Source organism: Candoia aspera, chromosome 1 (assembly GCF_035149785.1).
Source record: "Candoia aspera isolate rCanAsp1 chromosome 1, rCanAsp1.hap2, whole genome shotgun sequence".
Taxonomy (NCBI): domain Eukaryota; kingdom Metazoa; phylum Chordata; class Lepidosauria; order Squamata; family Boidae; genus Candoia; species Candoia aspera.
The window spans coordinates 231,329,685-231,349,874 of NC_086153.1; the positions used below are offsets into that span (position 1 = coordinate 231,329,685).

Consider the following 20,190-nt stretch of genomic DNA (forward strand, 5'->3'; position numbering starts at 1 on the left):
TCGTGCTGGCCACATGACCCGGAAGTGTCTATGACAACGTCGGCTCCAAGGCTTTGAAACGGAGATGAGCACCGCCCCCTAGAGTCGGACACGACTGGACTTTACGTCAAGGGAAACCTTTACCTTTACCTTTAAACCGCCCAGAGTCATTTGCACGAGATGGATGGTGAAGAAATATGATAAATAAACAAACAAACAAACAAGTCATAGCTGAGAACAAGTTTTCCCCAAGACCAAATTTCAAAAGCATCAATACTCCTTCTGTCCTGCTTCTTCAACATCCAACTTTTGCTTCTGTAGAGTGTTGTGGGGAATACCATTGCCTGCACTCCTTTGGTCTTTGTAGGTGCAGACACATCACAGCCTCTGAATATCTTTTCCAAGGCCTTTGTGGCTAATCTACCAAGTTCTAGTCTGTGGCAAATTTCTTGACTGCTTGTTCCTTTACTGTTGATGGTTGATTCTAAAAGGCAGAAGCTATCTACTGCTTGAATATCTTTGTTGTCAATTCTGAGGCTGATAATTGTACCTGTTATCATTAGTTAGGTCTTCTTTATGTTTAATTTTAGTCCCATTTTTTTACGGTGCTTCTTGACTTTTATTACTAGAGCTTGCACATCCTTTGCATTTTTAGCTGTCAATGTCATCAGCATAAAACAGGTTATTGATGTTTCTTCCTCCAGTTTTAAAACCATGCTCTTCTTCATGCAATCCTGCTTCCCTTAATATATATTCAGCATATAGGTAGAATAAATAAGGGGAGAGTATAGTCTTGTCTCACTCCTTTGCCAATCTGCAGCCAGTCTGTTTTCCCATGTTATGTCCATACTCTGGCTTACTGGTCTGCATATAGGTTTCATATGAGGACAATGAGATGTTCTGGGGTTCCTATTGTTCTAAGCACATTCCATAGCTTGACACGATCAACACAATTGAAGGCATTTCTATAATCAATTAAGCATGCATTGACTTCTTTTTAGTATTCTTTGGCTTTCTCAATTATCCAGCAGGCATCAGCAATAGTATCTCACGTTCCTCAGCCTTTTCTAAAGCCAGCTTGAACATCTGGCATCTCTTTTTCCATGTAGGGCTCTAATCTGTGTTGGATTATTTTAAGTATTATTTTGCTAGCATGTGACTTCAACTAGCAAAGGCTCTAGCAACTTAAAGTCAGTTCCTGTGGACTCCATAGATACATCCATGTAGGGTTTGGGGAGGTGGCAATACAGAAGTGGTTCATCGTTGTCTTATTCTAGGATAGTTTTCAGTTTCTCAGTGTAGTTTATATAACACTGAATTCTTCCAGGGAAAACCAAGAGTAGGCTTTCTGTTTCACTTGACAGGAATTGTTTTCTCTTGTCTATTCTTGAACAGATGGATTTCTAACTGGAATTTCTTTTGAATTCCAATTAATCATGAAGTGCAATCCTAGTGTCTATGGTATAAATCAAAATAATAGATTTTACGCCCACTCCTTATGTTAGTTTATCAGTATCAGAAATTCATATTATTATTAACAGCTCTTGAGGATAGGCATTGAAAATTAGCCAGTTTGGTCTAGTGGTTAAGGCACCCAGCTAGAAACCAGGAGACTGAGAGTTCTAGTCTCGCCTTAGGCATGAAAGCCAGCTGGGTGACTTTGGGCCAGTCACTCTCTCTCAGCCCAATTCACCTCACAGGGTTGTTGTTGGGAAAATAGGAGGAGGAAGGAGTATTAAGGTATGTTCCCTGCCTTGAGTGACTTATAAAAATAATAAAGGCGGGATATAAAATAAAATAAATCAAATAAATAAATCAAATAAATCAAATTTATGAGGGACGCGGTGGCGCTGCGGGTTAAACCGCTGAGCTGCTGAGCTTGCCGATCGGAAGGTCGGCGGTTCGAATCCGCGTGACGGGGTGAGCTCCTGTTGCTAGTCCCAGCTCCTGCCAACCTAGCAGTTTGAAAACATGCAAATGTGAGTAGATTAATAGGTACCGCTTCGGCGGGCAGGTAACGGCGTTCCGTGTAGTCATGCTGGCCACATGACCACGGAAGTGTCTACGGACAAACGCCGGCTCTTTGGCTTTGAAACGGAGATGAGCACCGCCCCCTAGAGTCGGACATGACTGGACTTAATGTCAAGGGAAACCTTTACCTTTACTAAATCAAATTTATATGGCTGCCCATCTCACAAAAAGTGGGTGGCATACAACAAAGTTATAAAACAGTAAACTTATTAAAAACATTATTTTAAAAAAAATTAAAAATCACAAGGCATAAGAGAGAATAGCTGTTAACAGCAATAATGGAGCCACTTCAAGATCTCACCGGTCCCCTGGGATCCCCAAGCCTGATGACATAGCCAGGTCTTGAGGGACTTCCGGAAATTCCACAGGGATGAAGCTAACCTCACTTTGGGGGGGAGGGAGAATGTTCCATAAGGCAAGCGCCACAGCAAAGAAGGGCCATCTCCTGGGACCCGCCCAATGTAGTTCCCTAAAGTAATATATTTTTTATAATTATATAAAATTATGATTGCCAAGGTTTTTATTCTGTATATTTCATTCCCTTCTAATCTCATTTCAGTGTCCACATTATTGTTTCTCTACACCTATGTATGTATACAGTACTTGCCAAATGCCATTTTAATGCATTTGATTACCTGGACTGTAGTCCACAACAGCTTATGCTATACTGTAATAAAGAGAAAGCAAATGAGGGACAGTGCTTAAGACGTTGGACTAAAGTTGGGGAGACCCAGGTGCTAGTCCACCCTCAAACACAGAAGCTCAATGGGTGACGTTGGGCCAGTTATTCTCTCTCAGCCCAACCTACCTCACAGGGTTGTTTTAGGAAAAAGCAGTAGGAAGGAGGGCTCTGTTGTGGACTACGATGTGTTTGTGTGCAGAGGAGGTAAGCCACAAAAAGAGGCTGGGGTCTTGCGGCTTACGATTTCACAGATCTCCTTCGCGTAAATTCGTCCTACGCGAGCTTCTCCAATAATTTACCGAAATACGAACGAACAACCTGCAGCGGAGCAGAAGGAACGCTACGAGCAGAACAGTGATTTGTTTGCCGGGGAGGTGCTGAAATTGGGGGCGGGGGGGAAGGAGTGGTCGAGAGGAAACCCCGCATCCAATGAGAAGGCGAAGGCCCCTCCAAAGGGTTAACGGGCAGCCAATCAGAGCCGCGCAGAGCGGATCCCACAGGCTCCATTCAAGAATCTCAAGTATTCAAGATGGACGGAGGGGAATGCAGAGAGAGAAGCGGGAGCTGCTTAGTGCCCGCCACTTTCTTGCCCGGGAAAAGCGGGGGGAAACTCTAAAGTTTTGACCTCCGCCACGGGGGCAAGCGAGAGACGAGGAGAAGCCAGAGAACTGCTGAAAGGGTAAAGATGGCCTCGCTCCTGGTCACAAAGGGGTGCCCTCCAGCACAGGCAAAGGCGCCTCGCCCGACCCTGTTTCCCTTTCACAAACGCGTTTCAAGCGCGGGTTTGATTCAGGAGAGCTTAAGTTTTTGTTCAGTCTGAGGAGAGAGAGAAAGCGGGAGAGTGCCGCTGGAGACACGGGGAGGGGGCGACCGGCTGGGCGCTTCGGACACCGGTCAGTCCCATTGACGCCCCGGAGTAGAAGAGGTGTGAGGAATGGCCGAAAATACGTGTCTGGGAAAGGGCTTTCACACCGGTCTCCAGCACTTCCTGCCTTTGGTTGTATAACTGGGAGTGGGCAAGAGTCCTGATGATTCTCTTTAAGGGCTCTTGTCCAGTGTGGCCTAAGTCAGGGTAGTGGCCCTGGCCCTGGAACCAAAGCCATGGTGAGACCAATCTTTCTTCTTTGAGCCTCTTCAGGCTCTCTCCCAGTAGTATTCCCAGATCTCCTCTTGGTGGTATTCAAAGCACTTTTCTTCTCAGTGCTTAGCCCCATACAGTATAATATTGCATGGTTTGCTTAAGCATGGTTTGCTGAGTAAATCTCATTTCACTGGATTCACATGTTACACTAAGCCAAACAATGGTTTACAAACCATACTGGCCAGCTTCACACAATAGAGTAAGCCCAAACCATAGTATGGTTTACTATGTGTGTGACTCTGGATAATAGTTATGCTCCCGAATGTTAATGCAAGATAGAAAATGGGAGGGTTTCCAAGCTTATTGTACATTGTAGATGGGGAGTATTTATCATACAATGACCAGGAATTGAGCCCCATTCAATAGAACCCAACACTGTAACCTGTACACCTTCCATGTGTGTATATTTGCATTCTTGGCACAGGAAATGCAAAAGGTCCTTGAATATATCTACAGGTTGTAGAAGGTGGAGTGAATCTTGTGTGCCCTCATGCATCATAATTTCCGTACTCTCGATAAGTGTACTGCTTCTCTGTCAAGATAACTGGATTTCTGAATTATATATGGGATGGAAAGTCTAATGGAAATACACAAACTTAAGAGTTGTCATAGTTCCTTTCGTTGGTGATTGATTATGTGCTATCAAGAGTTTTTGACTCTTAGATAGATAGATCTTCTCCATGATGATCTATCCCTAATCCGTTCTTTCGAGTCTCCCTATGGTACACGCATCGCCAGCATAACTGAGTCCACCCACCTTATTGCTGGTCCACCTTGTTGCTTTCCTTCCACCTTTCCCAGCATTAGAGTCTTTTCCAAAGAGCTGGGTCTTTGCATAATGTGTCTGAAGTAGGATAATTTAAGCCTGGTCATTTGTGCCATGAGTGAGAACTTTGGGTTGATTTGTTCAATGATCCATTGCTTTGTTTTCATGGCCGTCCACGGTATCAGGAGTCTTCTCCAACACCAAAGTTCAAAGGCATCAATGCTCTTCCTACCCTGCTTCTTTAAAGTCCAACTTTCACTTCCATAGAGTATCACAGTGAATACCATGGCTTGCACAATTCTGATCTTTTCCTTTGATGATACTTCATGAATTACCATGAAAACACTGAACCAGAATCATTGGAAGCTCCCTTGTGGGCATACTCCTGCCCAGAGTGCAATACTGCATAGAAAAATAGTATTTACATCGAAGTGTGAAGCCTTTGAAGGATTTCTGCAAGTTTTCAGTATTCTGAAAAGGAAATTTCTCTGCAATGTCTTTCAATGAGCGCCTGCAAAATCCTATAGCTCTCAAGAGCTGCAAAACTTTTCCAGCAAAGCAGTTCTCTTTAGTTTACATACTTTAACCTGTTGAAAATTCCAATCTGAAAAAAAGTTGTTCCTTACGGCGGCATCATTGCATCGGAGACAAAAGATTCCTGTTTAAGGAATAACATGTACATTTGTTTGTAATTTATTTTTTAATCTGGAGAGATCAGTAGCCATATTTACCTGATGAGATGCTGAGTTTACTGCAATTTATCTTATGGCTATAGCATCTATTCATAGAAAGACAATTTCAGGATGTAAAAAACAAAAAAAGGAGGGGGGGCACTATGTTGATTTTTTAAAAATCAAGAATATTAACCCTAGCCTAAGTGACTTATCATTGCCTTGCATGGAACCAGACAAAGTACAATAGTTGTGACATGTTACTGTTTTCAAAAATGATTTACAAGAAACCGCTGAGCTGTCGATCGGAAGGTCGGCGGTTCGAAACCGCGCGGCGGGGTGAGCTCCCGTTGTTAATCCCAGCTCCTGCTCACCTAGCAGTTCGAAAACATGCCAATGTGAGTAGATCAATAGGTACCGCTTCGGCGGGAAGGTAACGGCGTTCCGAGTCGTCATGCCGGCCACATGACCCGGAAGTGTCTATGACAACGCCGGCTCCAAGGCTTAGAAACGGAGATGAGCACCGCCCCCTAGAGTCGGACTCGACTGGACTTTACGTCAAGGGAAACCTTTACCTTTACCTTATAGTACTAGTGGTTACAATCGCATTGAACTACACAGCATCCAATCATTTCTAATGCAAATTCAGTTTAATCGTAATAGAGTTTTCACTAAAGGGTTTTCAATTTAAATAGAGGGAAATGGCTATAATTTGCAGAAATTAAAATCCAAAAAGAATGATTCAATTTGCTAAATATTTCTTAGAGTCTCAACTAAGATTATGCAACTTTTGAAATGGGCTTAGTTAATATTCAGAATATAATACAGTGGATGCTCTAAATTAGGCATTGTGATAGGACAGACTTCTGAATAAGCAAATGTAGACTGTATAAGAAGAGGGTTGCCAATCAACTAGAAAAAAACTGCTGTCTTTTTTTTCTGTCCATCCATCCATCCAGAGTAGTAGCTAAAAAGAAAAGAGTTAAAGCAGTTTTTCCTTCTCAGCTTATTTCAGCTGTTGGTTATTAGGTTAATAAATATGTATTCACACAGTGTAATGTGTGAACTAATGGAATTATAGAGGTGGCAGGGGCCATTTAGGCCATTAAGACCACCCCTTATTCATTGTAGAAATACAAATTAAAATATCCCAGATTGATGGCTATCCAGCCTTGGCTTGAACACTTCCTATGAACTAAGCATTTCTCTAGCTAATTTATTCCACTGCTGAACTGCTCTTACTATTATAAAGTTTTTCAGCCTAATTATTATTGCAAGGTCAAGGATTTATATACACCAACCCAGTAATTTGTTTCATTTTATGTGAAAATGTAAGTCTGTATTCTCTGTTTTAGGGAAATTAAATAGAAACTGTGGGATATCCAAAAGTAAGATTAAAAATGTTAGTGACACTTTAAATATCTCATAACAAATTGCTATCCCTTTGCTAAATAAACAAAGCTTATTTAGATGGAAATATAACACTGTATCAGTGTTTGACCTGAAAGCTTAAAATACCACAAGGAGCTATAGATGTTAAAAGCCATTATTAACCAGTATTGATCCCTTACTTCCCTTACTTCTCTATATGTAGAGAACAGCTGTTGATCCACATGCTTAAACCCAAGTGGGACCACTTAGGTGTAAGAAGAGAATTAGGACATTCTGTACATGGTAGAGGAGAAAATCCACAGCTTGCCTCTGAATGCTAAGGCATCAAATGAAGACTAATAAGCATACTTCTATTTAGTTTGTATATTTAGTTTCATGTTCTAAGCTATATACAGTATTTGTTTCCAAGGTCTAGGCAGTCTTTTTCCAGTCTTTACACTTATTCCTCACATTCATTTTTTTTTAACATGGAAAAATCACTGAATTAGAACTTTTGTACCTAGTTTTAGGATCTAATCCATGCTTTATACATGTTTTAATGTATTTGTACATTTTTCCTCAGTCCATGCACCTAACTGTATCTGATAAATCTGGACCAAAATTGTTTTTGTGTGAAACATAGTTACATAATTCCACAAAATAACTACAGCTATGTGATGTCCTCATGCCACAATCCATATATGTAATTTCATGGAATGATACTAGAAGACTAAGTTTGGTCTGCTTTAAGCAATCAGATATGTGTTAATTTTAAGCAAAAGTTGATGGGATATGTTCATCATTCCAGTGGTCTTGAATGATTTGCCGTACGCATTACCTGTTATAAGTGAGTATAGTATTCACTTCTTCATGGCATGAGGATATCTTCATTTTTCAGAGAACAGCTACATAACGAATGCTTTTGCCTTTTTCTTAATGGTTCATAAATAATATCCTTGCTATTGACAATACTAGTTTTGCAGAGTAGACCAGTTGTTCAGAGACTTTCCAGAAGTGCTCTTGAAAAAGGAATAAATTTTCTGAAACGCTTTGGGCTATATAAAATATTTTTTAGTTGCAGTTGGGAGTTCTCACTCTCTCTTTTGTTTGCCTGCCCTCCTCTTTCATTATTGAACTGAGAACCAAGAAATGCTATGCTTATTATTTTTTGCTGTCTTTTCCCACATGTCCAATTATAAAAAGAACATATCTGAAATTAGTAGAAACATGCTCAAGTTGAATTGCTGTTATCAAAGTTATGTGTATTTCTGTATCTTCTACTTAGATCAATCTAAGTTTCATACTTAAATCTACATATTTGCTATTGTAATTTTTGCAGCATTTATAGGAATTCTGCTGTTCTTTCATAATCCTTTATAATTTTCCTTTCCAGGAATTTTTGGCTTGTTTCTGCCTCATGTTGTTCTTATCTATTTGTGATTTTTAACCTTTAACAATTTGATTATACTGACAAGAGATTGAGTGAATACTCCATTAATGTGACATTTTTTTCTAAAAGGTATTTTTGTCAGAAATATATTAATGGCATGGAACTGTTTATCAGCAGTCCGATGAGCTGCTGTTCGTTTATGTCATGGTTAGCTCTTTGCAGTAATTTCTGATCAGTGCATTTGCAGTTGAAAGCTGGTTCCAGCAATCAAACAAAAGATCTTCAGGAACTGAAATGCATAGTTTCCCACCCTCAAAAAATTGGTGTAGGACAGAAGAGAGAAGATTTTAAGTGATTTTGCAGTCTCGCTTCTTATCTAAATCTGATAGCTGGTTCTGTTCTCCCTTTGCTCTAGAAACTTGTTATTTCCCAAATTCCATTTCCTTCATATCTAATGATAAGGTTCAACACCATTGATAGGTGAATGGCCTGTCAGTGAAAAACAAGGGCATCCGTTTGCATCAGTGCCCAAAACTCTGAGTAATAAACAGTCTATTTTCCTTTCTGTCATGCTGTTGCTTCCAGCTAAACCACCATGCAGCTGGAATCAACTTTCAGGCAGTACTTTCTTTTGTTAAGTAATGCAATTATTCTTAATCTCTCAGCTGTTTATTAGAGCCCTTTTGGCAAATCAGTTGGGTAAGCTTTGGTCCTAGAGAAGGGAATTCTGAGTTAGTTTTTCTACTGGGTGTTTACATGAATCGAAGCCCAAGGCCTTGTGACATGACAGAGTCTGTGGCTTTTAGTGAAGGCAGCGCTATGACAGACTCCTCAGTTCATCTGACTCTGACCATTGCTTTGGAGTATCAGCCCCCATGCTTAAAGCTCTGTTTGCTATCATGTCCTTGCTTATCTATTTACCTGATTTTTTTTTCCAGTCAAAGGTATCTGTTACTCAGGATTTCAGTACTGCTTGTAACAAAAACTCTGGATGTTAAAATTACTCTAACTAAATAGTAATACTGTATATGGTGGTCCCTGCTCCCATGGGGATTCAGATGTGTATTATAGACTTGGCATGAGCACAAGGGCTGTTGTATTGGAATTCATGGTTTTGCTTGAGGAAAGTAATACTGTAGAGAAATGCAGCATGTGGTCTTAAGTCAACATTTATTTTATTTATTTATCATATTTCTCCACTGCCCATCTTGGCAAACTACTCTGGGCAATTAAATGATTGACCTAAGCTGTGTATGCACATGAAAAAGAGGGTTCTTGTGTATTGAACAATATAGTGAATTTAAAACATCCAGTAGAAGCCACAATGTATCAAAACAACATTGCATGCATCATTATGTCATTACATAGATGACAGAAATCATATACTTGTGAATTATGTCACTTGAATAATGACATGATCCATGCAATGTCCCTTGTGCTCACCCCCTCCCGTGAATGCCCCATAGCTATAATAGCTTAGAATTGTAAAATAGGCTTGGCTTTTTCTTTGCTCTTTTCCTGTCTTTCAACCATATGATAGAAATGAGTGTTTTTGGTCCTCCACATTTGAATGTGAGAGATGTGAAGTAGAGGCAGAACTTGTACATGAAAAAAAGAATTTACATCGAGAAAAATATAAATTCATTATGTTCATTATTCTCAAGCTGGTGGTTTGGGACTCTAGACTACTTCCATCTAGATGGGATAAAGGGTAAGTCGCTTAAGCCAACTGTAATGGTCTTAAAACTTACTATAAAGAAGAAGCAGCAGGGTTTTAGTTTTATCATGTTTGGATCCAGATTATTCAATAAAGTGATTGGTGGAATTTCAGGTAAGAAAAATTGAGAACTCCTGCAACTTCCATCTTGATACAGATCCCTCTGTGGAGGGACTGGATTTAAAGAGCACACAGACAAAGGAAAGTGTAATGACATGTAGAATCTAGTGGTTTGATTAGCACAAGATTGCATAATCTTTAGTAGAGAGCCACATATTGCCTTTGAGGAGTTGGAGGTCTCACATTATTAAGTGGTCAGAGCCATAAAAAGTAGACTGCAGCTGCTCAAAAACTACATTTGTTTGAATTAAAATTAAATATCCTAATGTATTTAATATATCCCTCTATTGAAAATTACAGTTTAGTGGCAATTGTTGAAGAATTCTGGAGGGTACAGTCAAAGTTTTGGGGATGCCATATGTGACCTTGGGGATTCAGGCGTTGTACCTCTCATTTGGTTGGCTAAGCAACTGAGAAACTACTTATTTTGGAATTAAGGCTATCTCATTTGAATACAGGCACATACTAGGAATTTTAAATAATTTTTAGAATCTTGTAAAGAGAACAGATTATCCTGTGTAATGCTGTTCCAAGACAGCCTCAATTAAATTAACTCCTACACTGCTTTAGGGTTGGAACTGTGGTGCAGTAAGAAAACAGTGTTGATGGTAGATGCAAGTTATTTCCCTTTACTTTCCCCTCCCCCTTCTAGGTGGAATTCCTGAACAGTCTTTCTGAAACATAAAACTGGATACTCCTGCTGGATGAAGACAAAAGAGAATGGTTTGATTGATATGTACCATGCAGCAGTCCAATATTCTATACAGGGCCTTCTAAAGAAAGTGCATTGATAAAATCCCAATTCTTGTGTGATCCTTCTCACCCTTCAGTGATATTATGAGAAGGTAATTCTCTTGTTCCCGCGGAGAAAGCAAAGGGCCGCCTGATGCACTGGGCACGGCCCCTGCCCGAGGCTCTTTTCACATTGTGCTACTGAGCCCAACCCAAGCAGTGCAATGTAAAAAGGGCATTGGGTTGGTGGCCACAGCAGCATGAATTCTTTATACTTCCATTGGGGGTAAAGTTGAAAGGCTAGGCATGGAGACTTGTTACATGAGGCATAATGGAGGAAAAAATATATTATTTCCCCACTTCATCCTGCTAGCACAATGGTTTCTGTGACAGGAGCTATCTGTTCACTCCTTTCAGAGGAGTTTTCAATCTCAATTGCTGGGTTTGGATAAATTTGATACCAACATGATTTGGTATCCCAACAGTAGCTAACATATAGGTCATTGCTTTGTTCTCTTTTTGAGGCAGTACAGCAACCTATCATCAAATAAATGTTACTTGCTCACCGATACTGGGTATCTTTTGTGTTCTAGAAGATGGCTAAAGACTATGGAAAAGGAAGCTCTTTTTATACATAAAACAAGGAAGATCCAGGCATAATCTGAGCCAATTTACAGATTATGATAATTTTGAATGTACAGTTTTATCATGGGGAGAAACATACTGGTTCGTATTTTGCGTGATTTGGTGTAAAGATTTCAAATGTATGTAGTCAGATAATACTTCTGGATTCCATGCCTATTGGAAACTTTGACCAGCAGAAAGCTGGCAGAAGCTAATGTCCTGTCAACAGAACTTCTGGCTTGGTCCTGAATCTGAAAAGGAAGCAGGATGACAGAAGCTATTGGTAGTATGGGTTGTTTGTTTTAAAATATAAAACAATTTTATTATACAAAAAAATTCCTGCGCTGGTGACAGTGCTGAAGTGCTGCCCACCCCACCGCCCCACCCTTCATTAATGGTAGGGGAGTTGAGGGAGGGGGCATAGTGCTCAGGGATTGCAAGCACACGATAATTCATACCTAAAGTAATGGACTCCATAGAATAAATCTGGGGAAAATACCATCACAGTGTCTGGGAAAGGGAACGGTAACTACCATTTGGAGGGAGACTGTTCCTCTGTCCCTTACCTTCAGGATATTCTTTATCTCCCAGTAAGATCTACTCCATCCAGCCTTCAGTGCCCAATATCAGCAGGCTGATGTACAACTTTTAATTTCTCCTCAGAAAGGAGAAGCTGCTGCCTTACAATAAACTGAATCACTAGTCCATCCAGCTCAGCACTGTCAGCATTGTCTGGCAGCAGTTACCCAGGGCCATGGTTGAGGTTCTGTCACAGCCCTTCTTTATTTAAGCTGGAGATACTGGAGACCATCTCTTCAGCTTTTACACGTGAAACTGATCTGTTGGCCCTCCCCCAAAGTGTACCCTATGTCACCGTCCTTGCTGTCACATTGCATTAAGTATTTTGTTCTTCTTATGCAATGGACTGCAACGTTCAAACCTGATTCCAGGTTCTCAGTTCTGGATGCCACAGTTTTACCCAAACAAGTGCTAACAGTGGATGTAACATAACCTACACGGGCCAAGGAGAAACCAGTCCAAAATCTTGCACGTTAGTCTCCCGCCACCCCCGCCACCTGCATGTTTCCTCTTCTGCTCTAGGGGACAGGTAGGGTCCTCCAAACAGTGAATCCAGCGTTTCAGAAAGAGGCTTGGGGGGAAGATCCTGGAAGCTCCACTCCCCTGGGTGATGCTGTGCAGGAGATTGATGGAAGGGTAGCTGGGTTGGTTGTGCTGGGATGCCACTTGTGGCAAAGGGGTCACAAAAGGGCAAGGCATGCTACGCAGGAGGGTGTGAACCCAGACTTCCCTCTCAGTCCCAGCCATTGTCCTTCACCATATGTGACATCTCAATGATGTACTTCCCTTCTTTGTACTTCTGGCTGGTCTCGAAGGCTTGTTCCTGGCAAAGAAGGAAATAGGAGATACAAATCCAGCACTGAGCACTGATGATGTTACCTAGTTGGGTAATGAAACGTCTGCCAGCAAACAACCAACTCAGCACCAAGAACTCCACAGTTCAACTCTGAACTACAGATATTCTCTTCTACTGGATATAAACCCACCTACTTTAGACAAGGCTTCCCCCTCTCTAAAACCTTGCAACACAAAATATAACTTTGCTATTGTGAGATGAAATAGTAGGTGACAGATAACAAAGCCCTAGGAATCACGCTTCCATTGGGACAACTGGTATCTATAAATAAATGCACAGCACCATGGTTTTGAGAGGCCATAGAAAAGCTAGTCCTTCCAATTGGATAGCATCACAAAGATTGCTTTCCCATATGTCCCACAAGAGATGCTTTCCACAAGACTGATTGCTAGAATTTCATTTCCGAAGGGAAATTACTCACATATTTCCAGCCCAGTGTAGTCTTGCAGCTTTCACAGAATATATCAGCAACTGAATGGAGACCAGTGAGCAGAAGGCGTTGCTCTGCTGGACCACATCCCACATTAACCCTGTAATCAAAGAAATCAAAAGTCAACATATTTTATCTTTACCATGGTTATGGCCCCAATTCTGTTCCGCCTGCAGCTCTCAACAAACTAGGATGGGGAATTTACCTGTCCTAAGACATTTGAAGTAATCATATAGGAGAAAGTTTTTTAAAACATAAAACTGCTTTTTCAAGTGACTAGTTCATGAAGGTACATTAACTGAATCACGATTTACTTACTTGGCTATGATAGTTTAATAGTTTCAATTTCCAGATCACAACTCAGTGAATAGATATTTACAATGCAGACATTTTGCAATAATTATATTGTGTATTTATATTTTATAAAGAAAAAAAAAACTATTTTGCTAGGAAATCTGGAAACCAAACACAGGGAATAGAAGATGGATTCTAAATTTAATCTCACAGTGGCCTCCAGTGGTAGGGAGAAGGGTCTACAGGCCGTAGATTGTGCTTAGAATGTAAGAATTGGGGCACATCAGCAGTACTGTATTGATTACAAGTGTCTAGGCAAAGATAACTTGGACAATTCTATTTAATCTACTGAAACAATGGAATCTGCTAATTTTTTGCATTCCCATTTCTCATTTTCCTGACTTTTGTGAATTTGGCTAAAAACAAACTCTACATGAAAAGGTTGCTTACATTTTCATGCATGTCTGTTTATACAGTTGAAACAAATAGTTTGATTGTTTCAAATTAATATACATCCAGAAGGTAGTTAAATTCTCCTGTAAAGTGGAATTAGGACATTGTGGTAGAAAGAAAAATTAGATATTATCTACAGTTGAATTTGATCTTGCCTCAGTTATTTGGGTTCTACTGCTTTGGGTTCTACTTGCCTCAGTTATTTGGGTTCTACATCTCACCTTCCTGAGGTGAAAGGTACCATAATTCTATTTCTAACTATTGTTATGCTGAGCTATGTATAAGGATGGAGACTCTGCAACACAACTATTTGAAAATCAGCCAGGAAGAAATAATAGATACTCTATTTAGATTCATTTCACATTTCTACATTTAAGGGCAAAAGCAGATGAGAATATCACTCTAAGGTATGCTATCATCACAGGAGCAATGTAACCACGTGCTTACTAGTTAGCCTATAAACAAGAACTAATGCAGGAAATTCATCAGGACTGTCTAATCCACGAATATATGGATTGTTGGTAATTTCCAAAAGAAATAACTTGGACAATTCTGCTAGGCAGAGATAACTTGGACAATTCTATTTAATCTATGTTGTGCATTTCCACTTCTCATTTTCCTGACTCTTGTGAATTCGGCCTAGTCAAACAGATCTTTTGCTATTGCCAGCCCATATATTCCTATCACCTAAAAAAGAGTGATTATTTCTAGGAATCTGCTCCAGAACAATTTGCTGTCAATATCCATGACAGAGGTAGGTTACATCTCTGACTCAAGTCTCATTGACTTGGAGCTGAGCTTTCTCCTGCTGATGGCCAATTAGAAATAAAGAGAATGAAAGTGGTATGTTTGTCAAAGCCTTCTGCACTGTAGGTTCTATCTGCATACATTACAAAAATCAGAATGATAAGTCAGGAGGATGATCAGCAATTTTCTAGTCTATCTCCTTATATTGGAGCATTAGTAATCATGTATCAACCTTTGTGGGTGAATTCGCAATTAAATGTCTCTTCTAAAGAACAGAGGAATGAACAGTTGGGAGTTATATTGTAGGAAAAAGGAATTGTAAGAAAATTACTATTTTCTAGGAACTGATTAATGCATAGATCGGAGGGAAAGGAGAGATCTCATGTCCAATAATTAGAATTAAGAGTAGACCAACCTTGAAGGTCAGGGATGTATCCTCCTCTGGGTGGTGGGGCTAAGAGAAGACTTGGTGGAAGAGAGAATTCTAGTGGCACAATGCAGTGTGTTGGGTTCCATTACAACGCCCAATAAATGCTATGATGATATGGGAGGACCACTGCTGAGTTGAAGAATGGGAACAATAACATATCAAAAACAAAAGGATAGAAATCTCCCAGTGTACGTGTGCTGGGAAGCTGACTTCTGATGTGCTTTATTCCCTACTTGTTTCAGAACTCAGTTAAATTAGCCTTGAAGGCAGATGAGCTGCAACTGTAAGAATGTTGTGTTACATGGGACACTGAGTGAGATAGAATGGATATATGTCATATACATGTTATTATTTGGAGGAATAACTCACTCCAACAGCCTCACATTTTTTTATATATAGATCTCCAATATTTAAGACTCCTCTTTTGCAGGAAAGATGCAAGAAAGCTGTTTTCTTCCATTCTAAGGCAAAACCACGTGTTTGCCTACTTCCAGTGTTGCATACTGCTCACCTGTATCCCATTCCCACCAAATAAAACCAATTGCAGGAGGACACTCACACAGAATTGAAAAGATAGGCGCGGCCATGGCTTCCCTGGAAGGACTGTAAAAACAAAGTGTAAGAGTTACGTCCTCTCCCTTAAAAGATGATCGAATCCCCTTCCCAAACCCAGCCGCCCATAGAGACCCCAAGCTGTGAGAGAAGTCAGACTGTTCCTAGACAGACAGATATTGCTGGGGTATCCCAGGGGCTGCAGTTAGGTAGCCCTGAACAGGCAATGCTGTGAGGAAGCACAACGCCAGAGTCTGGTTGGGCCGTGATAGCTGTAACTAAGCTTGTCATTGTGATCCTGAGCGCACACATACCTTGGAGATGAGTTCATCATGTTTGGCCAAGTGTGCCCTGCAGTGGACACAGCTGTAAGTCCGGTGGCACCGGGGCAGGTAACTGCGGAACGTTTTGGTAGGGAGACAGGCGGCTGGTGGCACTGGCTCACAGCTGGGCATGACAGGCTGGAGGGCAATGCCTTGTCGAGGTGGGGGAGCTGGTGCTGTGCAGCCCCCACACAAGCGATCACAAGTGAAGCAGCGAAGCAGGTTGGCTAGAGCCGTTTTTCAAAAGAATGAAGTTTGGGGGGGCTGCACTGCCAGGGCCCCCCCAGATGAGAACCAGACCGAAAGGGGAGACACCTATGGAGAGAAAGGGGGAAGAAATAAGCAAAGGAGCAATGCACAGAAATTTGCCTTCCGGTACAATCAGATGCTGAGGAAATGGAAGGAAGGAGCGTGCCTTGCTGTCATTCGGGTTCCAAACGGGCATTAAAGTTGAGGGTGCACTCAACAAAACTGCGTCAAGTGATTTGGGTTGGCTGAATGGAAATCCCCAAGTCACATTATTGTTCCACAAGATCAGTTTCATGAATTCTTTCAAGGTGAAGAAAACTACAGAAATTTATTTAGATTCCTTTTCTCCTTGGTCCAAGAACCTTACAATAGATGTTCAATTGCCATAAAATGATGAACTATTTCTCTGTCAAGGACTGTAAAAACAATACAGTATACTTTAAACATATTGTCCAAACTTCTACAACTCACTAAGTTATTCTAAGTAAGTGTGCTTAATACTGCAGATTTGGGTTGTACCAGATCCCTTACCTGAATTAAAAGTATTACTCTTTTCATCTTAATTGCCCAGTTGATTTAGAAACAGCTTTTCTGTTTGTTTTGTCCTTTATCACGCTAGCGTTCATATGCTGTTAGACCTTATGTCACATAACCCAGTATCATAAATATCAGTCATGATCTTGAGATGGGCAGCCATATAAATTGAAGTAAGTTCTTGTCATACATAAAAATATGACTTGCCAAAAGCCATCAAGCAGTCATTGAGTAACATTTCATCACATTATTTCACGCATGACAACCCAACGTTCAGTTTAATTACTGTAATGTACAGTCCTCCCTCTTAAAGGTCTCCTGAGTAGCTGCTAGCAATAGCTACTAATAATGTATCTTTTCCCAATACAGTCCTACTTATTAAATGTTCCCTCCCTCTATCATCTCTGCTTGTGAAAGTCCTTTTCCAGGGACTCAGTATTATGGTTCACCATGCACATTCAAAGTCGCCTACTCCCCAGTTCTGACGGCTCCCAACCCCGTGAGCTCGCCCCCTGCCGGTAGGAAAGAGGCATTACACATCAGAATCTGACTTCAGGAGCCCCACGTATGCTCGTTTGTCCCCGTGTTATTCGCGATCCCAATTCCGTCCCGTAGCGAATCGCACGTGGGAAGGGTCAGGTCTGTCCAGCTTCCTAACCGCTCGGATTCTGATTAACGTAATAAAAATCATCTTGCTACAACCCGTACAACTTGTATTACGCCGATTTTCATTCTGCCCCCGTTCCCCTCCGCTGCCTTTTCGCTAGAACGAGCAATGGACGCAGGGGAGAGAAGAAATGAGGAGGGGGCGAGAAAATAAGTGAAGTGGGAGGAGCCCGAAGACAAACCGCGTTAATCACCGCAGAGTCTGACTCACGTGGCTGCCTGCGCGGAAAGAAAATAAAGGCGGCGTGGGGAAGTTCCCCGCGGGACTTGGTTTTGAGGGGATGTTGGTGAAAGGTTGGAAAAACGGATCGGGTTTCGGCTTTTTCCTCTGCCCAGTGAAAGATGGCTCTTAGTCGAGGCGGGGAGACCGCCAGACGCCGCGGGAGGGGAGGGAAAGTTTCGGCGGTGGCGACGACGCCTGCTCTGCCCTCTTCGCTGCTCACCTTGAAACCTGCTCCCTGGGGGACTCTCTCCGCCCCTGCGTGTTCCGGCTGTCGCTCTGCGCGGGGTCGTACCAAGGGGACAGCAGCTTCAGAGCAACCCAAGGGCTGTTTTTGTGCACCGTCTGTAGCCGAATGTGGCGGTGTGTTGTGGAACCGCATCATAACATTGTGAGTCATCCATCCCTCCTCCTCCTCTCCCCCCACCTCAGTCTCCTGCTACGTCAGAGCGGGGTCGGAGACACGGATCAAGAAGGGAGGGAACAAGCTGGAGTCACCCCGACAGGGACGCTGGGCGGAGAGGGCGACACGGCAGGGCACGCGGCACTCTGGGGCAGAAAGGCGGCGGGAGGAAGGGGCGGCAGAGAGAGGGCGGGCGGGAGCCTTGACAGGGAGAAAGGCGTGCAGGGATCACTCCCCCCTCCATTGCTGCCTGGGGCAAACTCTGACGCAGGGAGAGAGACGCAGCGTAAGGGTCACTGCCGGCTGGAAATCTGCAATCTCGCTTTTCGAGGCGCTTCATCCAGACCAACCCCGACCGCAACATGTCCCGTCCTTCGGGGAAACGATTCCAGGACCCTCATCGCCTCCTTCTCTGGCGCGTGTGATACTTAAGCATATGAAAACCCGAAGCCGCAGAATTTGGCACTCTTCGGCTTCGAATTCGTACCAGCCCCGCCATTGCTCAACGCTCCTCTGTCGTCCTCCAAACTGACATCTCCCAATGGCTAGGTCCGCAGCTTTATGATATCCCAAAGGAGAACATATTTTTCAAACCAATGTGGGCTTGGAGTTCAAAAAGAAACAATTACTTGGGTGTATGATTTTGGCCCCATAACACGGCACAGGAGTTTAGGTGTTAATATCTATAGGCACTGAATTGCAATCATTTAGTATGTTACTGACCAGCAGAAAGAAAAATGCGATCCCATTATAGAGATTAACAAGCCTTGCTTTACTTATCAATAAATATATACCAAAACAACAACAACCCCATCAAGCATGCCTTCTTGCAAGCATGAAGTACATTACTGAGGCACAAAATACTAAACAGAGCCATACTTTCCCCATACTGATATAACTGACCAGCTCATGTTGGCTTAAATATATGAAGGTTCAAAAGTAGTGTAGAATTCATCATGCTGGTCTTCAGCACAGGTTTTGCATTCATGATTGTTGTAAGGGCTTCTACAATCAGCAAATCCATTCCCCATATGTATTGCTCATTATTTCTGACCAATTGCTTTCATATACTTGTCTTGGGAGGCTACCATTATGCCTGGCAGGGCTGCAACTTGGGGGGGGGGGCAACCGGGGCATGTGCCCCGGGCACCGCACTGGTGGGGCGTCAAAATGAGCACTGGTGGGGTGCCAAAATGGGTGCGGAATCCATGTTTGCCCCGGGTGACACAGACCCTAGTTGCGGCCCTGATGCCCAGCGCTAAAAACCATGACAGCACGTCTTGGAACTAGTAAGAATTTATTAGAAACCTTGATGGCCACAGGCTGAAACTCATGTAAATAGACCTAATCCTAAATTGCTGTGCTAGATTATAATATTCTAGGATTACCCTATTATTCATTAAATTGCTGACAACTCAGTCTTTCCTTCTGATTTTAAGACTGAAAGGAAATGTGCACATTTTGAACCTTTGCCATACCGCTATTGAACTATTACTGCATTTTACAACTTGACTAGCATACACCATGCTACTTTCATCAGTACTAACTTCTAGTTAGAAATTCACATTTAGAAGACAATGTTCCTTTGGGAATACATTGATATTACAGTTCAATCACTAGCCCAATATTTAGACTGCCATTCCATTTTTTTTTTTCTTTCAGTGGGCTTCATCAGTCATACTGGACATAGAAACAACTGGAACCTGTTTATCATTCCACCCATCCTTCATGTTGACAGGAACAACTACCTCTGACACTGGCAAGTGTTTCAAATATGACTTCATTTTTGCAGGATATAATAGGGATGTAACAAAGGAATCTCTTCTGTTGTCTTATACTTTGTTTCTTTGCTTACCTCAATATTTTCTTTTTTAACTCTAGGGAATAGACTCTTTGGTCTATTTCAGCTTTAACTCTACAGTCATAGCAGACTCTCCCATTCTTGTCACAGGGGTTTTTTTTACCCTGTTGTCTGAGTGGAACATGTTCCCCTACTGCAATCAGGGATCATTAAGAAAATAACTAAAATGATAACAGAAATGTCTTTATACACATGAGTGACTGCAACCACTCACTGACTATAGTTTACAGTTCTGGTCACTACACTTTAAAAAAAGTAAAGCATAATTGGAACAGGTGCAGAATAAGACAACTACAATGATCTAGGAGCAGTTTTCCTGAGGAAAGAAATAACATTTGGGGGTTTTCAATCTGAATAAGGGAAAATATA

At 41.7% G+C, this 20,190-nt stretch overlaps 1 protein-coding gene and 1 long non-coding RNA gene across 3 annotated transcripts; one reads left to right on the plus strand and one right to left on the minus strand.

Moving 5' to 3' along the window:
- Nucleotides 1–3,187: 3,187 nt before the first annotated feature.
- On the plus strand, nt 3,188–11,167 carry LOC134487352 (uncharacterized). The gene is made up of 2 exons (XR_010066845.1): nt 3,188–3,371; nt 10,521–11,167. It is a non-coding gene; the product is annotated as an uncharacterized LOC134487352 (long non-coding RNA).
- Nucleotides 11,168–11,218: 51 nt separating this feature from the next.
- YPEL4 (yippee like 4) lies at nt 11,219–17,969 on the minus strand. 2 transcript variants are annotated; one of them, XM_063289103.1, is made up of 5 exons: nt 17,781–17,969; nt 15,880–16,203; nt 15,573–15,616; nt 13,081–13,189; nt 11,219–12,626 (listed from the first exon to the last, which is right to left on the minus strand). In XM_063289103.1, the coding sequence occupies exons 2-5, from the start codon at nt 16,018–16,020 to the stop codon at nt 12,537–12,539; spliced, it is 384 nt and encodes a 127-aa protein (XP_063145173.1). In that variant the 5' UTR covers nt 16,021–16,203; nt 17,781–17,969; the 3' UTR covers nt 11,219–12,536. The 2 variants fall into 2 exon arrangements, with proteins under 2 accessions (XP_063145173.1, XP_063145174.1); XM_063289104.1 differs by having other exon boundaries at nt 12,590–12,702.
- Nucleotides 17,970–20,190: the final 2,221 nt, after the last annotated feature.